The sequence below is a fragment of the Mycetomoellerius zeteki genome, unplaced genomic scaffold (genome assembly GCF_001594055.1).
Source record: "Mycetomoellerius zeteki isolate Tzet28-1 unplaced genomic scaffold, Tzet1.0 scaffold122, whole genome shotgun sequence".
Taxonomy (NCBI): Eukaryota; Metazoa; Arthropoda; class Insecta; order Hymenoptera; family Formicidae; genus Mycetomoellerius; species Mycetomoellerius zeteki.
In genome coordinates, this window is record NW_017256147.1 from 1,256,165 (window position 1) to 1,274,943 (window position 18,779).

The 18,779-nt window shown below is 33.6% G+C and overlaps 1 protein-coding gene across 2 annotated transcripts in view; it reads right to left on the reverse strand.

The window, feature by feature from the left end:
* LOC108731242 (uncharacterized) overlaps positions 1–16,184 on the reverse strand; it is a 30,753-nt gene extending 14,569 nt beyond the window's left edge. For both annotated transcript variants that reach the window (XR_001937013.1, XM_018461465.1), the window contains exons 1-2: positions 15,741–16,184; positions 5,385–5,621 (exon numbers count right to left, since the gene is read on the reverse strand). Coding sequence is in view for 1 of the 2 variants with exons in the window: in XM_018461465.1 (XP_018316967.1) it covers positions 5,385–5,621; positions 15,741–15,789 (286 nt within the window). In the remaining variant the exon portion in view is untranslated. The remainder of the gene's footprint in view (positions 1–5,384; positions 5,622–15,740) is intronic.
* Between the last annotated feature and the right edge of the window lie 2,595 nt (positions 16,185–18,779).

Sequence of the window (18,779 nt, forward strand, 5' to 3'; positions counted from 1 at the left end):
AAAATTATTTACGGGAACAAAAAGTATTAATTTAATTCCAAAAATATTTTGTTGAAAGAACAAAAAATGATGTAAAGTTTCAATAACTGAAAATTGTGTTATGTATAATATGATTTTATCACGAATAACACTATTTTCTTTTATAGATGATATTGTAAAATAGCATATGGCATGTCCCTGAAATTAATTATTATTGCTTACGTCATATTCTTGTACGACTATTCTATTATTTTTCATTGCAAGGCTTCATCCACATATCATTTTTATAGTTTGATCATCAAGGCAAGGTAATATTATACTACGTTGACATACTAATCGCTCTTATATCCTTGTTTGCGATATTTCTATCATGACGAGAATATTGATGATGCAAAGAGATTAACGACGCAACAAAAAACCGTTTGCCCCCGTAAAACTGTTAAGTCTATCGAACCGCTTTTATTATGATAATAACAAGTTTATCTTAACTTGAACCAGTTAAACTATATCGTGATGCGATCAAGAAGTTCTTTATTGAGTACTGAAAAAGAAAGTGCAATCTTACTTTCGTAAAACACGAAGTACTTGTGCATTCTTAAGTTCGAAAAACAGGAAATGTTTCATAGACAAGCGTTGATTTTATGTCTGTCCTAAAGTTTTATTACGCCATTTGCCTGAGTAGATGCAGTTCTACTTTTTTTTTTACTATGGTTTATAATCTCTCTAGCTTGAAACATTTTCAAATATAGTTCACGTAAATTTCAAGAACTTTTTATGAAGACATATCGATAGAATAATCAATTTTTTCAGAACATTCTTGGAGAACGGAAATATTAGATAAAACGTTTAAAATCAAGATTTGTTCAAAAAGAGGTAGACAAATAAAACAGACCTGTTTATATAACGAGAATTAAATATCGCTCCATGAAATCCGCAGAAGTAAACTTTTTCAATTGTAAAAGACACTAATAAATATATAATATTTAAATTTATTCGATAATATTAACGTATTAATATTTAATCTATTTATAGATTTCATATACATCATTTTTTAAGTTCGGCAAATTTTCTTGAAACCTGGTTTGAAACTTAAAGCCTGATGCTTGAAGCTTTCGTATGTTTCTCCTTCATAACATCATTAATCTTAGAAGTCCGGTCGCAAATGAATTCTTTACGGAAATAGCATGTACTTATTATATTATAGAAGGCGAACGAGAGGTATACGTTCGAAAAGTCAAGTTCACGCACAGTTGCGCAAGTGGCAACCTGCTCTCGCGGTCGGCGGATCACGAGAAATTGTTGCGACCGTCTTGGGTGGGCAGTCGAGTAATTTTGTGCAAACACTGCTCGCGCCGCACGCTTCCTTCGCGATCGTCGAAATAATGACGAAGAAACGCCCGCGAATGTACGACGGTTATTGCCCCGTACAAGAAATGCTATTACAACATCATCAATCTACACGGTATTTCCTTTTGCCTCGGGAAATAGGTATAAAGACTACCGCAGAGAAATGCGTCAAATTCTGCTCTACTGAACTACCGAACCTCCTCTATTATTTAACAAAGATATCTAACAGGAATTCTTGGATATTCTAACGTTTTACAATACAAGATTTACGTGAAAATTATTTATGTAAAAATTATTCCGGTTAAACAATATCACGTTTTTTAATAAAATTATTTTTTGTCTAAAAAAAATTCGATACATATATACAAAATAAATACAACAAAATACACAAAATACATACATTGATAATCAAGAATCTCCATTAGATATTTGCAATATATTATCTTAATCGTCAAGAGATTTCTAGATGCAAAAAATGTAACTAGATAGAAGATAGTATGTATCATTTAATTTGTATTGCTTTTTTTCTGTCTTTCTCTCTAAAGCATGTATCTATTTAATTAAAAAATAAAGCAGATAACATTTTGATATACTTAAGTAAACATATAAAGTTAAAAAAAGAGGTATGAATAATGGAAGGATCGGTATCAATAATATATTTAAGTGTTAAAATTTCCTGAGGATAATTGGTAACATTATCGCTGAAGAATAAAATCGAGTACTTGAAAACATTCGGGTTAAGAGGTCGTTAATGATTTTTATATGCAGACCGTGAAATTTGAAAATAATTTTAGAGGTAATGTTCCGCCTTTCTGATTATGGTAGTTTCTCACCCTTGTCCCTTTTTTCCCTCTAATCGGTTGAGTCAAGAATCATGACCTATATAATCTTGTTCCAGTAAGATATGCCATTTAGATACGTTTAGGATGTCGCGCGTTAACAAAAACTTTGCATCGTCATGGCTGCAGTTAATCTCCATCAGCTGTTTTATCAGACCGCCTATATCTATATAAATAATGCTTTTCTAAGTATAATGATTTATTTTTAATGACAATAAATACGCATTGATGTGTATAATTAATGGACTTGTACGACTATCTCATACTTTATGATCGATTGAAAAGTTTATTACCATCTGAGATTAATTATTAGAGATTAATTTGTATTAATTATAGTTTCTCACTCATAAAGTAGAACGTCGATTTGATATAAGAACTTACATTACTATTTCAGTATATTGCAGGATCAATTACACAGTTCAACGCTAAATTCTCTCCGAAGTATCATAGTACATATCTCAAAACTTTGTTCATGTTCCCATTCAACACTATGTTATTGTCACAATTTACGTAACACGTCAGGATTTTAAATAAATTGAAATTTATACAATTTAAAATGAGCAAATAAAGTGATATATTGTTGAATTGTGTTATATTCTGCACAACATACAAAGTATTCATTGAGACGAAAGTGTCAGAGCATTGTTAACGTTTTAATCAGATCTACTTGTGACTCAACCCGGAAAAAGAGACGTGAAATTTACATATGGGATGTTTGTAAAATAAATGAAAGAATAAGTAATTCAATGTAAATTACTTATCGCATAATTTATATTATATTATTGTTCGTTATTAGAGAAAAATTGTCGGCACCTGACAAATGCATTTCTCTTTTCATTCTTTCTTTCTTGCGTTCTGCTTGGTTCACGCCACGAAGAGACAGTCCTTGCAATCATCGGGGCGTGTCGACATCGTGTACTCGTAATCCACGCGACCCACTTCCGCCTACAACACGGCGTCATTTCTCGTGATCCTGGACCAGTTCAGCCTGTCGTTGAATTCGCGGAGCATGGCCGTGAGATCTCATCAGAAGCGATTCTCTCCGAACCATGCTCTTTCACTTCGATACGTTTCGCACGAGAACATGTGTAAGAATTTTATCGCTAAAAGGAAGAGCGACGTTATGCACTTCCGGAGCATATTTCATTCAATCATCAATTAATTGCACGACTAACAAAATAATAAATGGGTCAGTTCACAGTTTACTTTACTTTTTCTGTAATTCTGGTTCTAGTTTTTCTGAAGATGAAAAGATAGTTAAGTTAAAATTGTAGTTAATTAATGTATTAGTAAAAGGTAAAATTCAAATGTTTTTCTTAAAAAACAAAATGATATTCTATAATAATTTATACCACAGTAAACGCACGTAGAAATCTTAATTTATTTCACAAACTACTTTTTATTTAAAATTTTCTTTGTTAATAGATTTATGATATTAATTATATGTCAGGCATAAATGTTTTCAATTTTAAATAATTAAAAATTGTTTTAATCATTTAAATAATTAAAACGTATGAATTATGATTACGTATGAATTATTCATTGCTTTCAAAAAACATATGTTTCTAACTTTATATTTTCTTTTACAAAATAAAGTATATTATAAACAAGGAATTCATTAATTTAAAAAGAATTCCAGATAAGATATATGAATATCATTTCTTTTTAAAAATATATAATAACTGCTTCTTTTTTGATAGATCATTTTCACGATCTGTTAAATTTCAGCTTGATAAACATTGATTTGATCAGTGCGTTCAGTAGAGAAGTAATGGAAGCAGAATCGGTCACCTCGTTCCTAAGATGATCGAACGCAAGACTAGAAAACGCATTCCGCCGATAAGTAATTTCTGTAACATATGCATGGAATATACAAGAAACATCCATTACCGATTAGATATCTTTTGCTAGTGAGAAATGCAAGTATTAATATATGTTAGCGCTTTATGTATAGGAAAACATGTGTAAGAAAACCATAAGATACCTCGTGAAGTAAACGACTTGCTAATGAGCTGTCTTAAGTTCCATAGACAATATTAAAAGAAAATTAATATTCCATCTCGCGCAAGATAAACCAAGAATTTTCTTTATCTTATTTCAAAATAAAATAAAGATACATTTATGGTCAAAATAAGTAATATGCGATGGAAACGACATAACGAAAATATCGGGAGACAAATGCGGAAGTGTTTCCAGGCAAGTGTTTATGGCAAGAAGAACGGGATAAATTTGTTCGACCCGGTCCAAGGACAACGGAAAGTCTGGCAGGTCTCTGTTTAAGGAATGCGCGTAAGATTGAGAAGGCTGCGGGTACTCTTAAGTGGCAACAGGTTCAGAGTTAACGGTGCACTGCCCCCACCGGCGCGTTCCGGCATGGCACTGCTTCATGTTTGTACCAATAGTCGTTGTCGGACCTGCTCGGTCAAGGACACGTGGAATCGGGTCACTTGCCTTCCCGAAACAGCGGACGCAAATACAGTTGAACGTCATCGGCCGCTCGCGTCGAATTATAATAGAAAGGCGGACTATTCCGTATAAAGACGTTCTATCCTATGCGAAGTGTCACTAGACTTATTCAGTCATTTCCCTACCATCTGTCCAGCTTGGACTCGATTTCACCTTCATGAAAACATTGAGGAAGTAACAGTTTCCGGACTATGCATTAAACGATTAAAAATGAATGATCGATTATTTGGATGACAAACCAAATTTCTTACTTATTTTCAAAATGCAGTTCCTTTTACTTTGATATATATAATATGTTTAAATAGATTTTTTTAAATCATTTGTAAAAATTGAAAATTTACCGAAGAGGTCACTCCGAAATAGATCAAAAGAAAAAAGAATTACGTCTGAGACATTCTGTATAAGGATTAGTAATATTTACCATAAAGCATCTTTATACAGAAAGCACCCGTGGAAGCCTCAAGAATATCATCTCTAATTATGTTATTTGCTTCATATTACATCGTATAAATCATATTATCGAACTAAATTAGCCAATTTGCAATTTGTAATTTACGAAATTGTGAACAAGAATTATTCCTACATAGGTTACCTTTTACGGATATCAAATGTTCTGATAAGGACATCACGCTTATAATTAGCGAGAAACGATAAACTATCGCATATATAATTGTATAATATTACTGCTTAAAAAAATTAACATTATTTGAGATAACTACAAGTGTTATGCATCGAAAAATGGATGATACTTACCACAGAAGGGTACGCCTTCCGGCATCCACAAGCCTTCGGCTTGGCATTCCCTTCTCGCTGGTCCCAGAAGTTCGAATCCACGTTCACAGGAATATGTAGCTATAGTGCCTACCCGTACCGTGGTATCCTTAAGGAGTTCATCCTCCTCGTCTATGATGTCGTCAGAATCTCTGGTGGTGAAACGCACGCTACTATGTGCTGGTGCACCTGGATAACCGCATCCTGCGCCATTGGATCCTGCAATGCGTTTCTTGTTATTTTATTGCAATTATCATCAAGTATTTCACGGATAACGAAGCGTGTGTAAATAAATAAACACATTTATTTATGCTGATGTAAATTTCATAAAAAGATACCACATAGATTTTATACGAATTATGATATTAAAAATAGAAAAAGATAATAAAAATAAAGAACTGTGTCAGAGAATATTGTCTACTTATGCCTCTTCTATATTTAAACTAAAATATGACTTTCTTTCACAAATTAAAACATAATTGATTCTCGGAGAAACTTTTCTTTCTTATTATATACACGTACATGAAAAATATGTCCTATAATTACATGTCTATCTTATGTGATTAGAAATTTATATATATATATACACACAACTTTTTATCATATAAATATTTAAATTTATCGCAAATTTTATGTTATATTTACATTATTTTTTAATAAAATATTAACGCGTACACTTCGTGCACTGAAAATTCAAGTGTTGCAGAGACCTAGTTCTTATATGCAGGAAGATTTCACTTTTGCCCTCGTATAGCGACGATAGTTATTCAGAACGACGTGCTAATTAATGCAGTCATTCCTATTTTCCTTTCTAGTGCCGATTAATTGTATATTATCGATTTACAGTCTACGGATGTTACAATGTAAATTAAGTAGCCGATTTTGTTGGATATTTTCTCAAAATGCAAAAGACAGGACAGAATGCTGTTTCAATCACATTTTTCTGTAATTGTATGTTCTTTCTTCGTAACATCCGTGCAACGTTTTTCCTCGATGATCACGTCTAATCGCGCGCATCCATTTCACGGCACGAAATTGCTTCGAATGCCCGGTCGCGAATTCTCGCGAGAGCTGTTAACTCCTCACAACGGATATACACTCTCGGCTATCTGCGCGATTCAATCTCTCATAACTAATTGCACGAATAATGCAACGCGTTTTCTGGCCGGCCATCGTAAGCGCATCGCAAGTGAACACGCTTTTCAATCTCTTCGCCGTATCGAAGACACGCAACCTCACATCATCACGCACCGAGCCTATCAACAGGGTACGATGCAAGGCGGGACGTTGCCTCATCGGATTGCCACTGCCGTTTTCAAGCCGATGATTTCAATGGGCAGTGGAGTCTCGTCACCTTTCTGAGCAAAATGCTCAAATCACCGAGCAGCAACGTACGAGCGTTTTACGTTATTCTCGTGCGAAACGAAAGGGTCTTATTTATGTAACTCGTATCATCCCTTACGTAACAAAAGTGAACACAGGAAACTAGTCTCCGTTTAAGTGTTTTACATTATTTCGCTTTTTCCTGCGATGGATGAAAAACATAGGTTCGGTTTAAATACACATCCGTTGCCAGTGATTGCGAAAGGTGTTGCAAAGTTGGATAAGTTTATATTTCCATAACATAACGCTGCAATAAAGCCGTTTATTAAAAAAGAAGTTAATTCTCGAACTTTAGTTTAACTCTAAATATCCCAATAAAGATTATATAACGGAATATTACTCTGCCTCTGAAATTAATTCATGCAGAATCATTCTTCATTCTTAACACGCTTTACACTTTAGAATCTGCTGGTATCTTAGGAATTTATCCGTTAAACAAAATTAACCCAGAATTTCATGAATTTTGCAATGCCGTATTATACATACGTCCACTTTCCGCAGTCTGGAATTCCAACTGGATAACAACTATGATGAAAGCGATGCATACTTGAACCTTGCGTCGGGAGATGCAGAAACTGCCTGAAGCCACTCCTGATTACACTACGCCCTTCCATCTCGTCACGTTTCACCGAGTACGCAGACAGAAATAAATGCAGAAATACATACTCGGTCTCGGTGGCAACCCGCCATTATCGTAATCCTGTCATTTACATGCATGTACGCGGCTGCCAGTGAATCCCGACCCGAAGCAGAGTGCAACATATCGAGCTGCTGTCTGCTGGTTTTCGCAAAGAAAAAAAAAATCGGGGATACGAGCGACGTAAAACATCGGTGAGACGACGTAACGGAAGCGATAACGCAAGCAAGCGGCGGTCGCATCCTGCGGTCGCGCAATCGTCTAGGAAGTCATCGGCTATGCAGACGAGCATGGTGTGTGCTAATCCGAAATACGATGTTTGAAGGAAATAAACTTTAACAACATGACGAATTTCACTCGCTGTTGCATAACAACCGTCGTCGTTTTTTATTCTCTTGTCCGTCATTCATTCTCTTCCTTTCGTCAATAAGAATTTAACATTTTTGCCAATTTATTCCATTGAATAAAGTCTGGGATGATAAAATTCAGAATTACCATGGCTTTTTTTGCTCATTGGATTTTTCCAGCCAACCTTATCTCAGAAAGATCTAAAGTGATAATTATGGTTGAAGAAGATACCTATGTAATTTTCATAATAAGAAAAAAGTGCCTGTCATTCACAATAGAATGAAGTTTTAGCGTGTTAATGCAAATACGTTCTCGGCAATTTAAGGATGGCATTCCATTCGAAATGAGCAACCAAACGGTGCTATCACCAACAACGCACAATCGACGCTTCGTGGGTTGAGTGCGTAACGGTTCGCACTATTCAATTAACATATTTATCGTGCGTTTTCACAGTCGCGTGTGTGATGCGCCAATAAGGCGATCATAGAGCGATTGGTCAGCCGACTAGCCGCGTTAAGAATGGACAAGAGGAAGCAGATGGAGTAGTCACGAGCCCCGTTAATTTCATTATTATATCACTTTTGTGTCAAATTTCTACTTTTAAGCGTTACTGTAGAATCAAACAACACGATAAAAAATATAAATTACATTTAATGCAATTATTTATCGATTGAATTTATTTATTGTTTATTATAATTCTTACAATAAATATTGATGTATAATTAAAACAATGATTGAAAGAGATCATAAAAGGAAACCTTGTCTCAAAAAATAATTTATTTATTTACATAATTTTATTCTAATTTTAAAAACTCTTATTACACTACACCTTCTGCTTTTAAAACAAATTTATATGGGCAACCATCATTCCGTTTGTTATAATTAACAAATTATTAGATTATATATATTCTGTAAAAAACATTGAATGCATTCTTCTTGAAATAATGTTTCTGCCCAAGCAGGATAAAATATCAAAATGACGTTAAAGTGAATCGTTATTGATTGAAAAGTTACTTTTAGTCAATCATTTCGGAGATACTTTGACGCCATGTTATGACGACTTGTGTTTTATTTGGGTAAACCGTGCCTCATAATCTAAATTTTTACAATAATTCATGATAAAGACACAGAAATATTATTTTTTATTACAAATGCAAATCTACAAAAAATATTACAATCCGATAAAGACTGAGTTAGCTTCGCGTTATTGTTATCTTTAAATTTATGTCTATTAATTTCTATTTTCATATTGCACCATAAATTTCTTATTTCGCGATACCGAGTTTCCTACGTTGATTTCACTGTATAGAGTGTACAGTCTTCTTCGAAAGAAAGAGGAAACCGATCGATAAAGATCGTGGCGATGTAAGGCACGCGCGAAGCAGGTGCTACATTATCCGCCTCGTGTTGCGATACGCACGTTACATGTTCATATTCTTGCAGAGAATGCAGGATGCATTACGTGCACGCGCCATGAAAAACAAAGCTCGCAGTAACCACATAGCAGATTTATAACCTACAAGAAGAATCATCCGCTTTAGATTAATTCCTTGATAAAAATTACGAATGTAATTACTGGTACTTTGCTAGTAAAATAGGTTTTTAAATTCTGAATCTAATATTACCTATAATTCAACAAGCAATTCGATCCAAATTCGATTAAGTCTAATTTTATTGTTACTGAAAGCGATCAGAGATTGTGAGAAAGTATCACGTTAGAGTTTTGCTACCAATTTTGTTATAATCTGTTATATAGTATCATTTTTTAACGCATTAACTGTAAATAAAAGTCTAAATTATAGATTAGATCGTCCGCGGAAACCGTTGGTCGTGTTATCGAAATAAACGTTGCAAACAGTAACTGTTCGTTATATCCGCCTAATGTAGGTTGCTAGCTGGCATCATCGTAATTGTTAAGCCGTAAACCGGGGCAGAACTTGAAGCCGAGGTCTGCTTGATTTGAAAAATACTTCATCCTACCGGCATTTATACATGATCGCCATCAACGTACGCAGCCATATGGATCGCGAATTGCTAAGAAATTGATTAGAGAGACCGATAACCAGCCGTATCTTACGATGCAGAAAAGTAAATCACTAACCTACGAATTATTACGGGCAAAATGTTACTGAGATTGCGAGAATTAAATGGAAGTGGTAAAAAATCGTGAAGACTAATAGAATTTATAATTAGCAGTTCCGCGCATGTTTAATCATATTCTTTTCTTGTGTTATTACAATTCTCCTCCTACAAGAATCTTTTGGACGTTTGGATAAATCGCGTTCGAAATACAATGGTAAGTAGCACGTGCCTTCAGTAAATGAGTCTATGTAGGACAATAGAATGGAGACAACGCGTCGGAATCGCATGGAAAGGATAAAAGTTATTCCGGTGTAAATATCAGGTCATTGCTATTTCATCGTTATCCTTAAAATGAAGCGATTATCGAATCATATCTATTATTTTACCTTGCTACCGTGACAAATATATTTAGTAAATTACCAGTATTACTTTCGAATTTTGTTATTTGTGCGTAAAAGCCTATACTTGATGATAATAAAGAGTGATAGCTTGCGATTACAATCCTTTCAAAATACACAGTTGAAACATGTTTAATTATTGTGATCATATTTGGATCTAAATACCATGTAAATATACACAAATTTGGATAATTATTTTTCTAATGCAAAACTCTTAAAATAAAAATTCAGTTATATTAAAACTGCATATATACAATATATATATATATATATGTATATGTGTGTGCATATATGTATAACATAGGATTATTGATTACTGATGAAAAAAAATCAATTTTATTTAATAAACAAATATAACTACAATTTTTATTAAGATTTTTTCCAAAATTATTTAACTGCTGTATTATTTATATACATTGTACATTTTTTAATTAATAATTTTATGTTAACTTATATGATTAAAAAATATCTCATATTTTAAGATATAAAATTCATTATATTAAATTTAGTCAAAATTTCAGTTTATAATCATTATCAATTTATTAATAATCAAAGAGTTTCTCTTTCTGTGTGTGTGAACGCAAAATATAAGCAGATTCATTACCCGCATCGACTCTATATAAATACTTTTCTTTTTACTGCAACTAAGTTTCGTTTCTCACAGATTCTACTGACTTGCACTCATCGACTTTTGTTCGTATGTAGTTCAACACGTGGTTTTTAACGTTCAGGGTTTCGCCCACGCCATAAGAAAAGTAGATAATCAGGGCATAAGTAGAAGAGAAAAGGTACGGCGGATTCGCCTTCTTTTTCCTGCCTGTTCGCTGAGTACTCCCGTTATTTCACGGAATTGTGAGAAATTGGGTACTGAGCCGAGCTAATTAAACGCACCGACCTTTTGTTTTCAAGGTGAGATACGTGTGAGCCACCTACGTGAGCGAAGCTACGATTAGTTTTATAATACGACGGAAGCGCATGCACTTGTCACGAGAACCAACAATTCTGTCGATAATTCTGAGAGTCAAAAGCTGATTATACTGTTCTGTTTCTAATTGATATTAGACAGCGAACAATGGTTAAAATGTGAATAATTGAAACATTTCTAAAATTCTAATTAATTACCTTTAGAGAGGACAGGATCTATTTTTTAAATCTTATAGTTTTTCTTTAAGTAAGATTTGTTATAAATCACTATTTTATTTCTTAAAATATGACACTGTTTTAGCATCACTATAGTGACTTTTTTGTCTTGTTAAAAATAAATTTAACATTCGGCAATATCATCAATTCTCTTTGACAGATCACAACGATAATTTTTTAAATATAAGCTTGTTACAAAATAAATTACTCATAACATTACATTACATAAAATAAATTAGAATTTTCTAAAAGCGTTTATTTTTAAATCAAACTGCGTTTCTAGACTTGCAACAACGTCTAAGACTATCGCTGATGACATTAGTTAGCAAGTCGGATGCAGTTGGTAACATCGTTGATGTCACGTTTGTAACATCGTCATGTCTGTTATTGAATCATAAAATAGATACATCATAGTTTTTAATAAATGCATGTGCGAAAATCTATCAATTGTCGGCATGTTTATTGATTTAAATTTTGCAAAGCGAGAATACATGAATATTAAATGATGAATACTGTCAACGTTGAGCGATTGAGTTTAACGAAACAATGAGTAATAACGAAACCTGCTCGCGTCTTAGTTGATACTTGACACCGATCGGTTTAACGATAACGTTACAGCATTGATCTTTTATAGTTTCAACAGGAAATGGCACGTACTCAAGAGGACAATAACTAGATATGACTCAACGGCAATTGGAAGAAGGCAGCTGGTCGAGAACGTGCGGTTAAAGGAAGTGTCTGAAGAGTATGTGGAAAAAAAAAGGTTTGACGCGTACGGCGACACGTGGGAATTGCAAGTAACCGCCACTTTACCGCGACACAATCTCGGTCATTAACCTACGGAAGTAGCTCGTACGTGCTAGAGTAAGATGTAAATAAAGAAACGACAGGACGATCTTTATTTTCTTCGCGTGTTCAATATAAGATAACTGCAGGAACTTTGAACAAAAAAAAAAAAAAAAAACAAAGACTTACAGGTAAATTAAGGTTGCAGCACAGACTTTTGCATAACATATAAACGCATAGTGCATAAGAGAATCAACCAATCAAAGTTCCTCTTTTTCGTGAACTGAAAGAAAAGGAAGAAGATTGGTTGATTCTTTTATGCACTATGCGTTATGCAAAAATTGCTGTGTTGCGACTTTAATAATTATGATAAAAGTATGAACTATATTTCTTAGATCTAATGGATCTATTGCATCGAAATAATAATCAATCAATAAAAAAGCATAAAAAATACCATTATCAAATTAGCTATAAATTAAAATTGATAAAAAAGCGTATCTGACAGAATTTGCTGCTAAATTATAGTGATTAAAAGAAAAATATCTGTTCTCTGAGTACGTCTTGTGAAACTTAATATATTAATATATTCAGCGCTATTATAAAAATTCTGCATTTTGCGGTAACGTGCTACGAGTTTATAAATAGGTAAACGACTTTCTTCACGACAGCGTCCTGCGTCCGAGCGATAGTAGAGCTACGAATCTTCGTGAACTTCTCACGCATTATTGCCGCGGTAAAACCGCTTCGCCAGCCACTTTCCACACTGTGGAAAAACCAGCGAGGATCGTGGAAAGTCGATTACCTGCGTGCACGATGGAGATGAGAACGCGTGCTGCGTGAGTACGCCACGTCTCATTTACGAGATGCGCGTTTATACGTGCAACTACGAGCACGTGCCTCTCCAGAACGAGCGTAGCGGTGTCTTGCAGCTAACACGACGTTGAAGAACTATTCCGCTTAACCGGACGGGAAATAGAAATTGAATCTACGGACGGGCTATCTCGTAAGATAATCGCAACACGATTGGTATTAAGTTAAGAGAATTTCTACGGAGTAATCAGATTATTTACAAAATCATTTTTCATCGCTAATGAGCATTAATTAAATCGGAGACACTTTACTGATTATTGATCACGTTATCATTTAAATGATCATTAACGTAAATCCAGTTTGTCGACATGGACGCTAACTCTGAGTGAAATTTTAGATCAGATAAAGAAGAATCGGTGTGTATCCTTTCATGTGAAATATATTACGACGCGCACACATTACATACATCATGCGCTAATTACCGAGCAAACTTCACTTATTTTCAGATACTTCTCGTCTACAAATTGTGTATGTAAACGAATGCTTCGGTAATCCATTGTTAAGTTCAATAACGCCGCGAGCGTGGGATGATCTTGACCCCGAATTGAATTGCACATGTGATATCTCTATCAGTTATAATAGAAAAATTATATCTATTACATTAAACCTTTGAGAAATGCAATCACTTATTTAACATTCAATTTGCAAATATTACGAATATTTTTTTCTACCGTTGATGTAAATAAAATTATTATTTTAAGAAATACAAATTTTTCTATTTAAAAAAATCCGTCTCGTCTATTTTATAAAAACTTTAGCTTTTATATATTATTAAATTCATAACGTCAAATTATATCTAATTTATTTTTAATCATTTATGTAAATCGCTCCTACTCAATACCAAGGTTGGGAAAGTTGCTTTATAAGTTAGTTTTTAGGTTGTTTTATATTAATGTTTATAAGATTTATTTGTTATAGAAATAGAGTACAAAAAGTAATACAAAATTGAAGCAAATGATAAAATATAATATAAAAAATGAAATACGAACTTTCTATTCAACTTCTATAATAAAAAGTAACTTATAAGTAACTTGCAAAGTAACTTTTCCAACTCTGCACAGACGCCGTTGAATTAATTAAAATGATGGAGTTAAATTTAACTCAAGAAAATATATTAAATTTATCACAAATTTAATTTATTATATATCAAATGCATACGTTAATATGGACGTTAACTTGTTTAATGAGTCGACTAGTTTTAAGTTAATCACAGAAATCGATTGATTTATAGTGTGACACACATGAAAGTTAAAAATAACAAAATGTTATTTAACTCAAGGGATTCAGTTACCATTTCTTTTTCAATATCGGTATTCTGTATATCAACGTCATAATTCGCATGAATTAATTCAAATAGAATTTTAACGTCGACACGAATATTTACAAGATCGTATAATTAATCTATAACGAACGTTCGATTACTCTATAATGTCGTATTGTATACGCGTGCTTGATTAATTAGCGGTTGTTTCGTCGCCGGTTCCGCAAAATAAAATGTTTCAATGGAACGTAAAGTAGAGAATGTCGTTACGAACTGTAAGCATTGTCTCATAATCAGTCGACTCATTAAATATCTTGGCGTTTAGAAAGCGACAAGTGAACGGGGTGCAGGGGTAATGATTATTGTAATTTCCTCAGTGCGTTAATGAGCCATTATATTTTCCACGGGAGATTAATCCATCTTTGCACGAAATGCTTATTACATTACATTTAGGATTTCTAAAAGATATCCAATTACATTTTATGAAAAATTCATAACAAAGCATTACACAAAAGCGCGATTAAGGCAATCATGAAACTGACCTATTTCATATCGCGTTTTATTTTATGCAATACAAGTATCTATAATATATAAGTTTTTTATTTACCTATACGGAATAAAGCAGGACTATTCCGTCAGTTTTAATTTAATTAAAGTGAATACAGTACAACAAAAAAAATCTCTTTACAGTAACGTGCTTACAACTATATTATACAAACATGATAGTGAGCACAAGCATGATCTTCAAATTTAATATGTTATTCAGAAACATAAACATTATCGCAAGAAATAAAGAGCTTTTTTCTATCTTATAATAATAAAATACATATAATTAATCGTTCTCTAAAGAGACATATAAATTCAGAAACGGAATTAATCTATTGACTTATCAATGATTCTCTGATGAGCATCTTCTCCATCTATCGATTAAATAGCAATTATTACTTAAAAGAATATTTTAAAAATATTATTTTGTTATATCTCTTTATATTAAAAGACATTTTTAATCATTTCTTTATCCTTAAACTATTATTTTTAATTAAGAAGCTAAAATTATGTATATACGTGTGTAAACAATTACGAATCTGTCAAATCTAATTAGATATATATAATATGTACCAATATACATATATCGACATGTACCAATTATATTTAATTGCCCTTTAACAAACGATTGAATTCACTAAACGCGAGTATTAGTAACATTACAAATTTAAATATAAGTTATACACAAAAACATGTTTTAACTTTAGTTATTATAATATTTATTATAATTTAAGAATATTTTTATTTGAGTATCTTTGAAAATCACATTATTTCAAATGCTCATAAATATCCTCTTAGTATAATTTAGCAAATTTTTACACAAATTATTTAATACATATTTATATTAATAACCGATTACGAATTAATATTAAAAAGAATTCATGTACCTTTGGCAGCCAGAATGATGAAAAGGAAACACAGCGTTCTGTATTCCATTTCGTTGATAAACGCGAATCTTCACGTGAACTTTCCGGCTTTGAACGTTCTCTCGTTCCGGAAAACTGTCAAAGAAATTGTTCCGCTATTACTCCGATTTGGAACAATAAATAATACGCCCGCAACAAGCGCACTCCGTTAGAAAAGTTCACCGATTGCACTTTAGACGAAACATTATTTCAGGATGCGATCCTGTCTGCAGTTTTCTTTTCGAGCACTGAACGCAATTGACTGTTCGAAATACGAAAATCGAGTAAAGGCGTGCGAGAATCTGTACTTTCCCGTGTACCTTTGAACGGGGTTAATGTGATGATGGTGCTCGTGCATCCATTGGTAGAACTCGTGGACAGTGTCTCTCGCAGACTGTAACCGCCGTCGAACGTTCTTACTTGAGAACTGAAATGCCTGTTCCTTGGCAGGAAGTCATCCAGGTATTCTGCTCCCCCACTTGCCATTCCCTGCTACCACCACCTCGGCAGGTAACGACCGCTGTGCTGGTTGCCATCAAGGAACGAGGCCTGTGCGACTGACTGACTGTTCATTCCCCCCTTCTACTTACGTGCTTCTCGTTCGGTATTCAGGCCAACCTGTAAGCCAACACGTCACCAAACGAAAATATGATCCTTCAGGATAGTAGGATTAATGTCTTTTCATAAGAAAGGAATGTGGGGTCGGTCCTAAAATGAATCTGGAAAAGTCCTGCAGCAAGTAAAATATCTCTCGCTGTAGATACATAGAAAGAAGAAAAACACATTTTTGTAAACGATACTTGGAAGACTGTATGTCTATAACTTTTATATTTAAATTTATGTAATGTTATTAATTCTCACGTTTAATGAATTCAATTGTTTATCAAGGAGCAATTAAATATAATTGGTATATGTCAATATATATTGGAATATATCTAACCAATTTGACTATGTGTAATCGTATTTTAATAAAGATCAACAGAAAGTGCTAGTAATGTTGCAACAAATAATGACAAAATATTATACACAGCTTACAGCTTACGTATGTCGCGTAATGTGTTATCCTTACGGTAAAATGTCGAAAACGTCTAATCCACGTTGTTATAACCGACGCTTTACGTCAAAGTTAATTTTAAGGATTACGGGTATAAATCTCCCCGAGCATAATTCTCGACGTTTCTATTCTGCACGATAATTGATAATTACCGGCATACAATTGTCATACGGGATATAATTGTAGTTTCACAGAGCGAAGTGCGTCGCTCGACATGGGACCGTAGAAATGGAAACAAGGTACCTCGTAGGAAATAACATATGCAGAGTTCCTGCAAGAGTGCACGTAATTGTGAAAACTCGTGGAAATTCTACGGCAATTTGTAGCAACGTATTCGCGATTGAGAACAATATGTGTATAATTTTGCGAAAAGCACAAGTGGGGTCATACTTTGTTATGTGTTTCTTTTTCATAACGCGGCCAATTAAATAAATCGCGGAAGAAAGATAATCCTCGCAAAATATATATATCTGCAACAGAATCAGCAATCTCCATACGCAATCAAAATGTTTTTAAAATTTATATAAAGTATAAGTATATATTTACTGAAATTTTATTCTTCACTTTTTTATTTTTAACTTTATCCTTAAAAAATTATATTTTCAAATTTTATATATACATACAAAACAATAATTACGCATAGTTTTTAGATGTATTATCTTATTTCTATGGAAGTAAGAAAGAACCTAGATTCTTTGCGTTTAAGCAGGAAGGACTAATGTAAGAAGGCGTTCACCTAACCGCGTCACCCTAAACCCGCTTGCCTAACCCTCGGTGCTTCCTCGTCCGAGTTAATTATAATTTCTTCGTGATGCTAACAATGAAGAGCTTCCATAATTCTATCTTTGCAGAACGTGCGTGCTAATCAACACAACCATGAAATTTAATAGTCTACATGCGTTTCATAAAAGTGTTTCACGACGGGATTCGTTCCTGCTCCAGCGCGTATCTAAAAACTTTGAAAAATTGCAAAAAGATTTCTCATATATTTTCTATATGCGCTCGTATTACATAAAATAATTATTCTTAATAATTGAAAATGACTCGATCGGCGTCGAAACGTTTGTACGAATATTAAATATTCTTTATATTGTAACTGGCTCGTAGCCCTTCTTTTATTTATTGAATTATTCTTATTTAATCGAAGATGTCCTTTTTGATGATATCAATGGAAGAAATAAATTATAATAATTTTTGTTTTCAAATACTGAAATGAACTAGTTTATAGCTATTATATGATTTTTCAAATTACTTTACGGGGAAAATGTACTTCAAGCAAATTTTCGATGTTTGTGGTCAGTTTATATTCGTAAAATATTTTATGTATTTATATATGTATATATATATATATATTCCTTTTCATAATTCTTTTCTTGTAGCAACGAATAAGTCGAAAGCTATGTAACCGGGTTCTTGCAATGACGCATAGTTTGCCTACCGCATACTGTGCCACTCGATCGAGAAGAGAGGTCACGATCGATTATTCAATTAGAAATTAAATGCACAAGTATGCGACCAAGCATCGTCTATGCGCGCGTATCGCCGCCATATGCGGTCGCATGCGTTGCATTCATGCCGTCTGCTTTACGGCGCACTACACCGAGGTGCAGCTACGCGAGCTTCTCGATTGCTCTAGCTCTTGTTTATTCTACTTTGCAGGAGAGCGGATACTTGACCGATAGCAAAGCGAGGATCAAAATGTTGGCCGCATATTCAATGTAGAAAACACAACGTGCGCGGGAAAGCATTTAGACTTTCGGAGCTCCGCGACACATTTAGCACCACGCATTGAAGTCTCCCTGAAGACTAATTGTAAGTCAAATGTTTAGTAGAACGGATTTGTTACGAGAGAGAGAGAGAGAGAGAGAGAGAGAGTTATGAATTATATTTCTTATACAAGAACTTGTGATATTTATTTTCGTATAAAAATCTAAATGTAATTATATTAAAAAATAGGAATTATTATA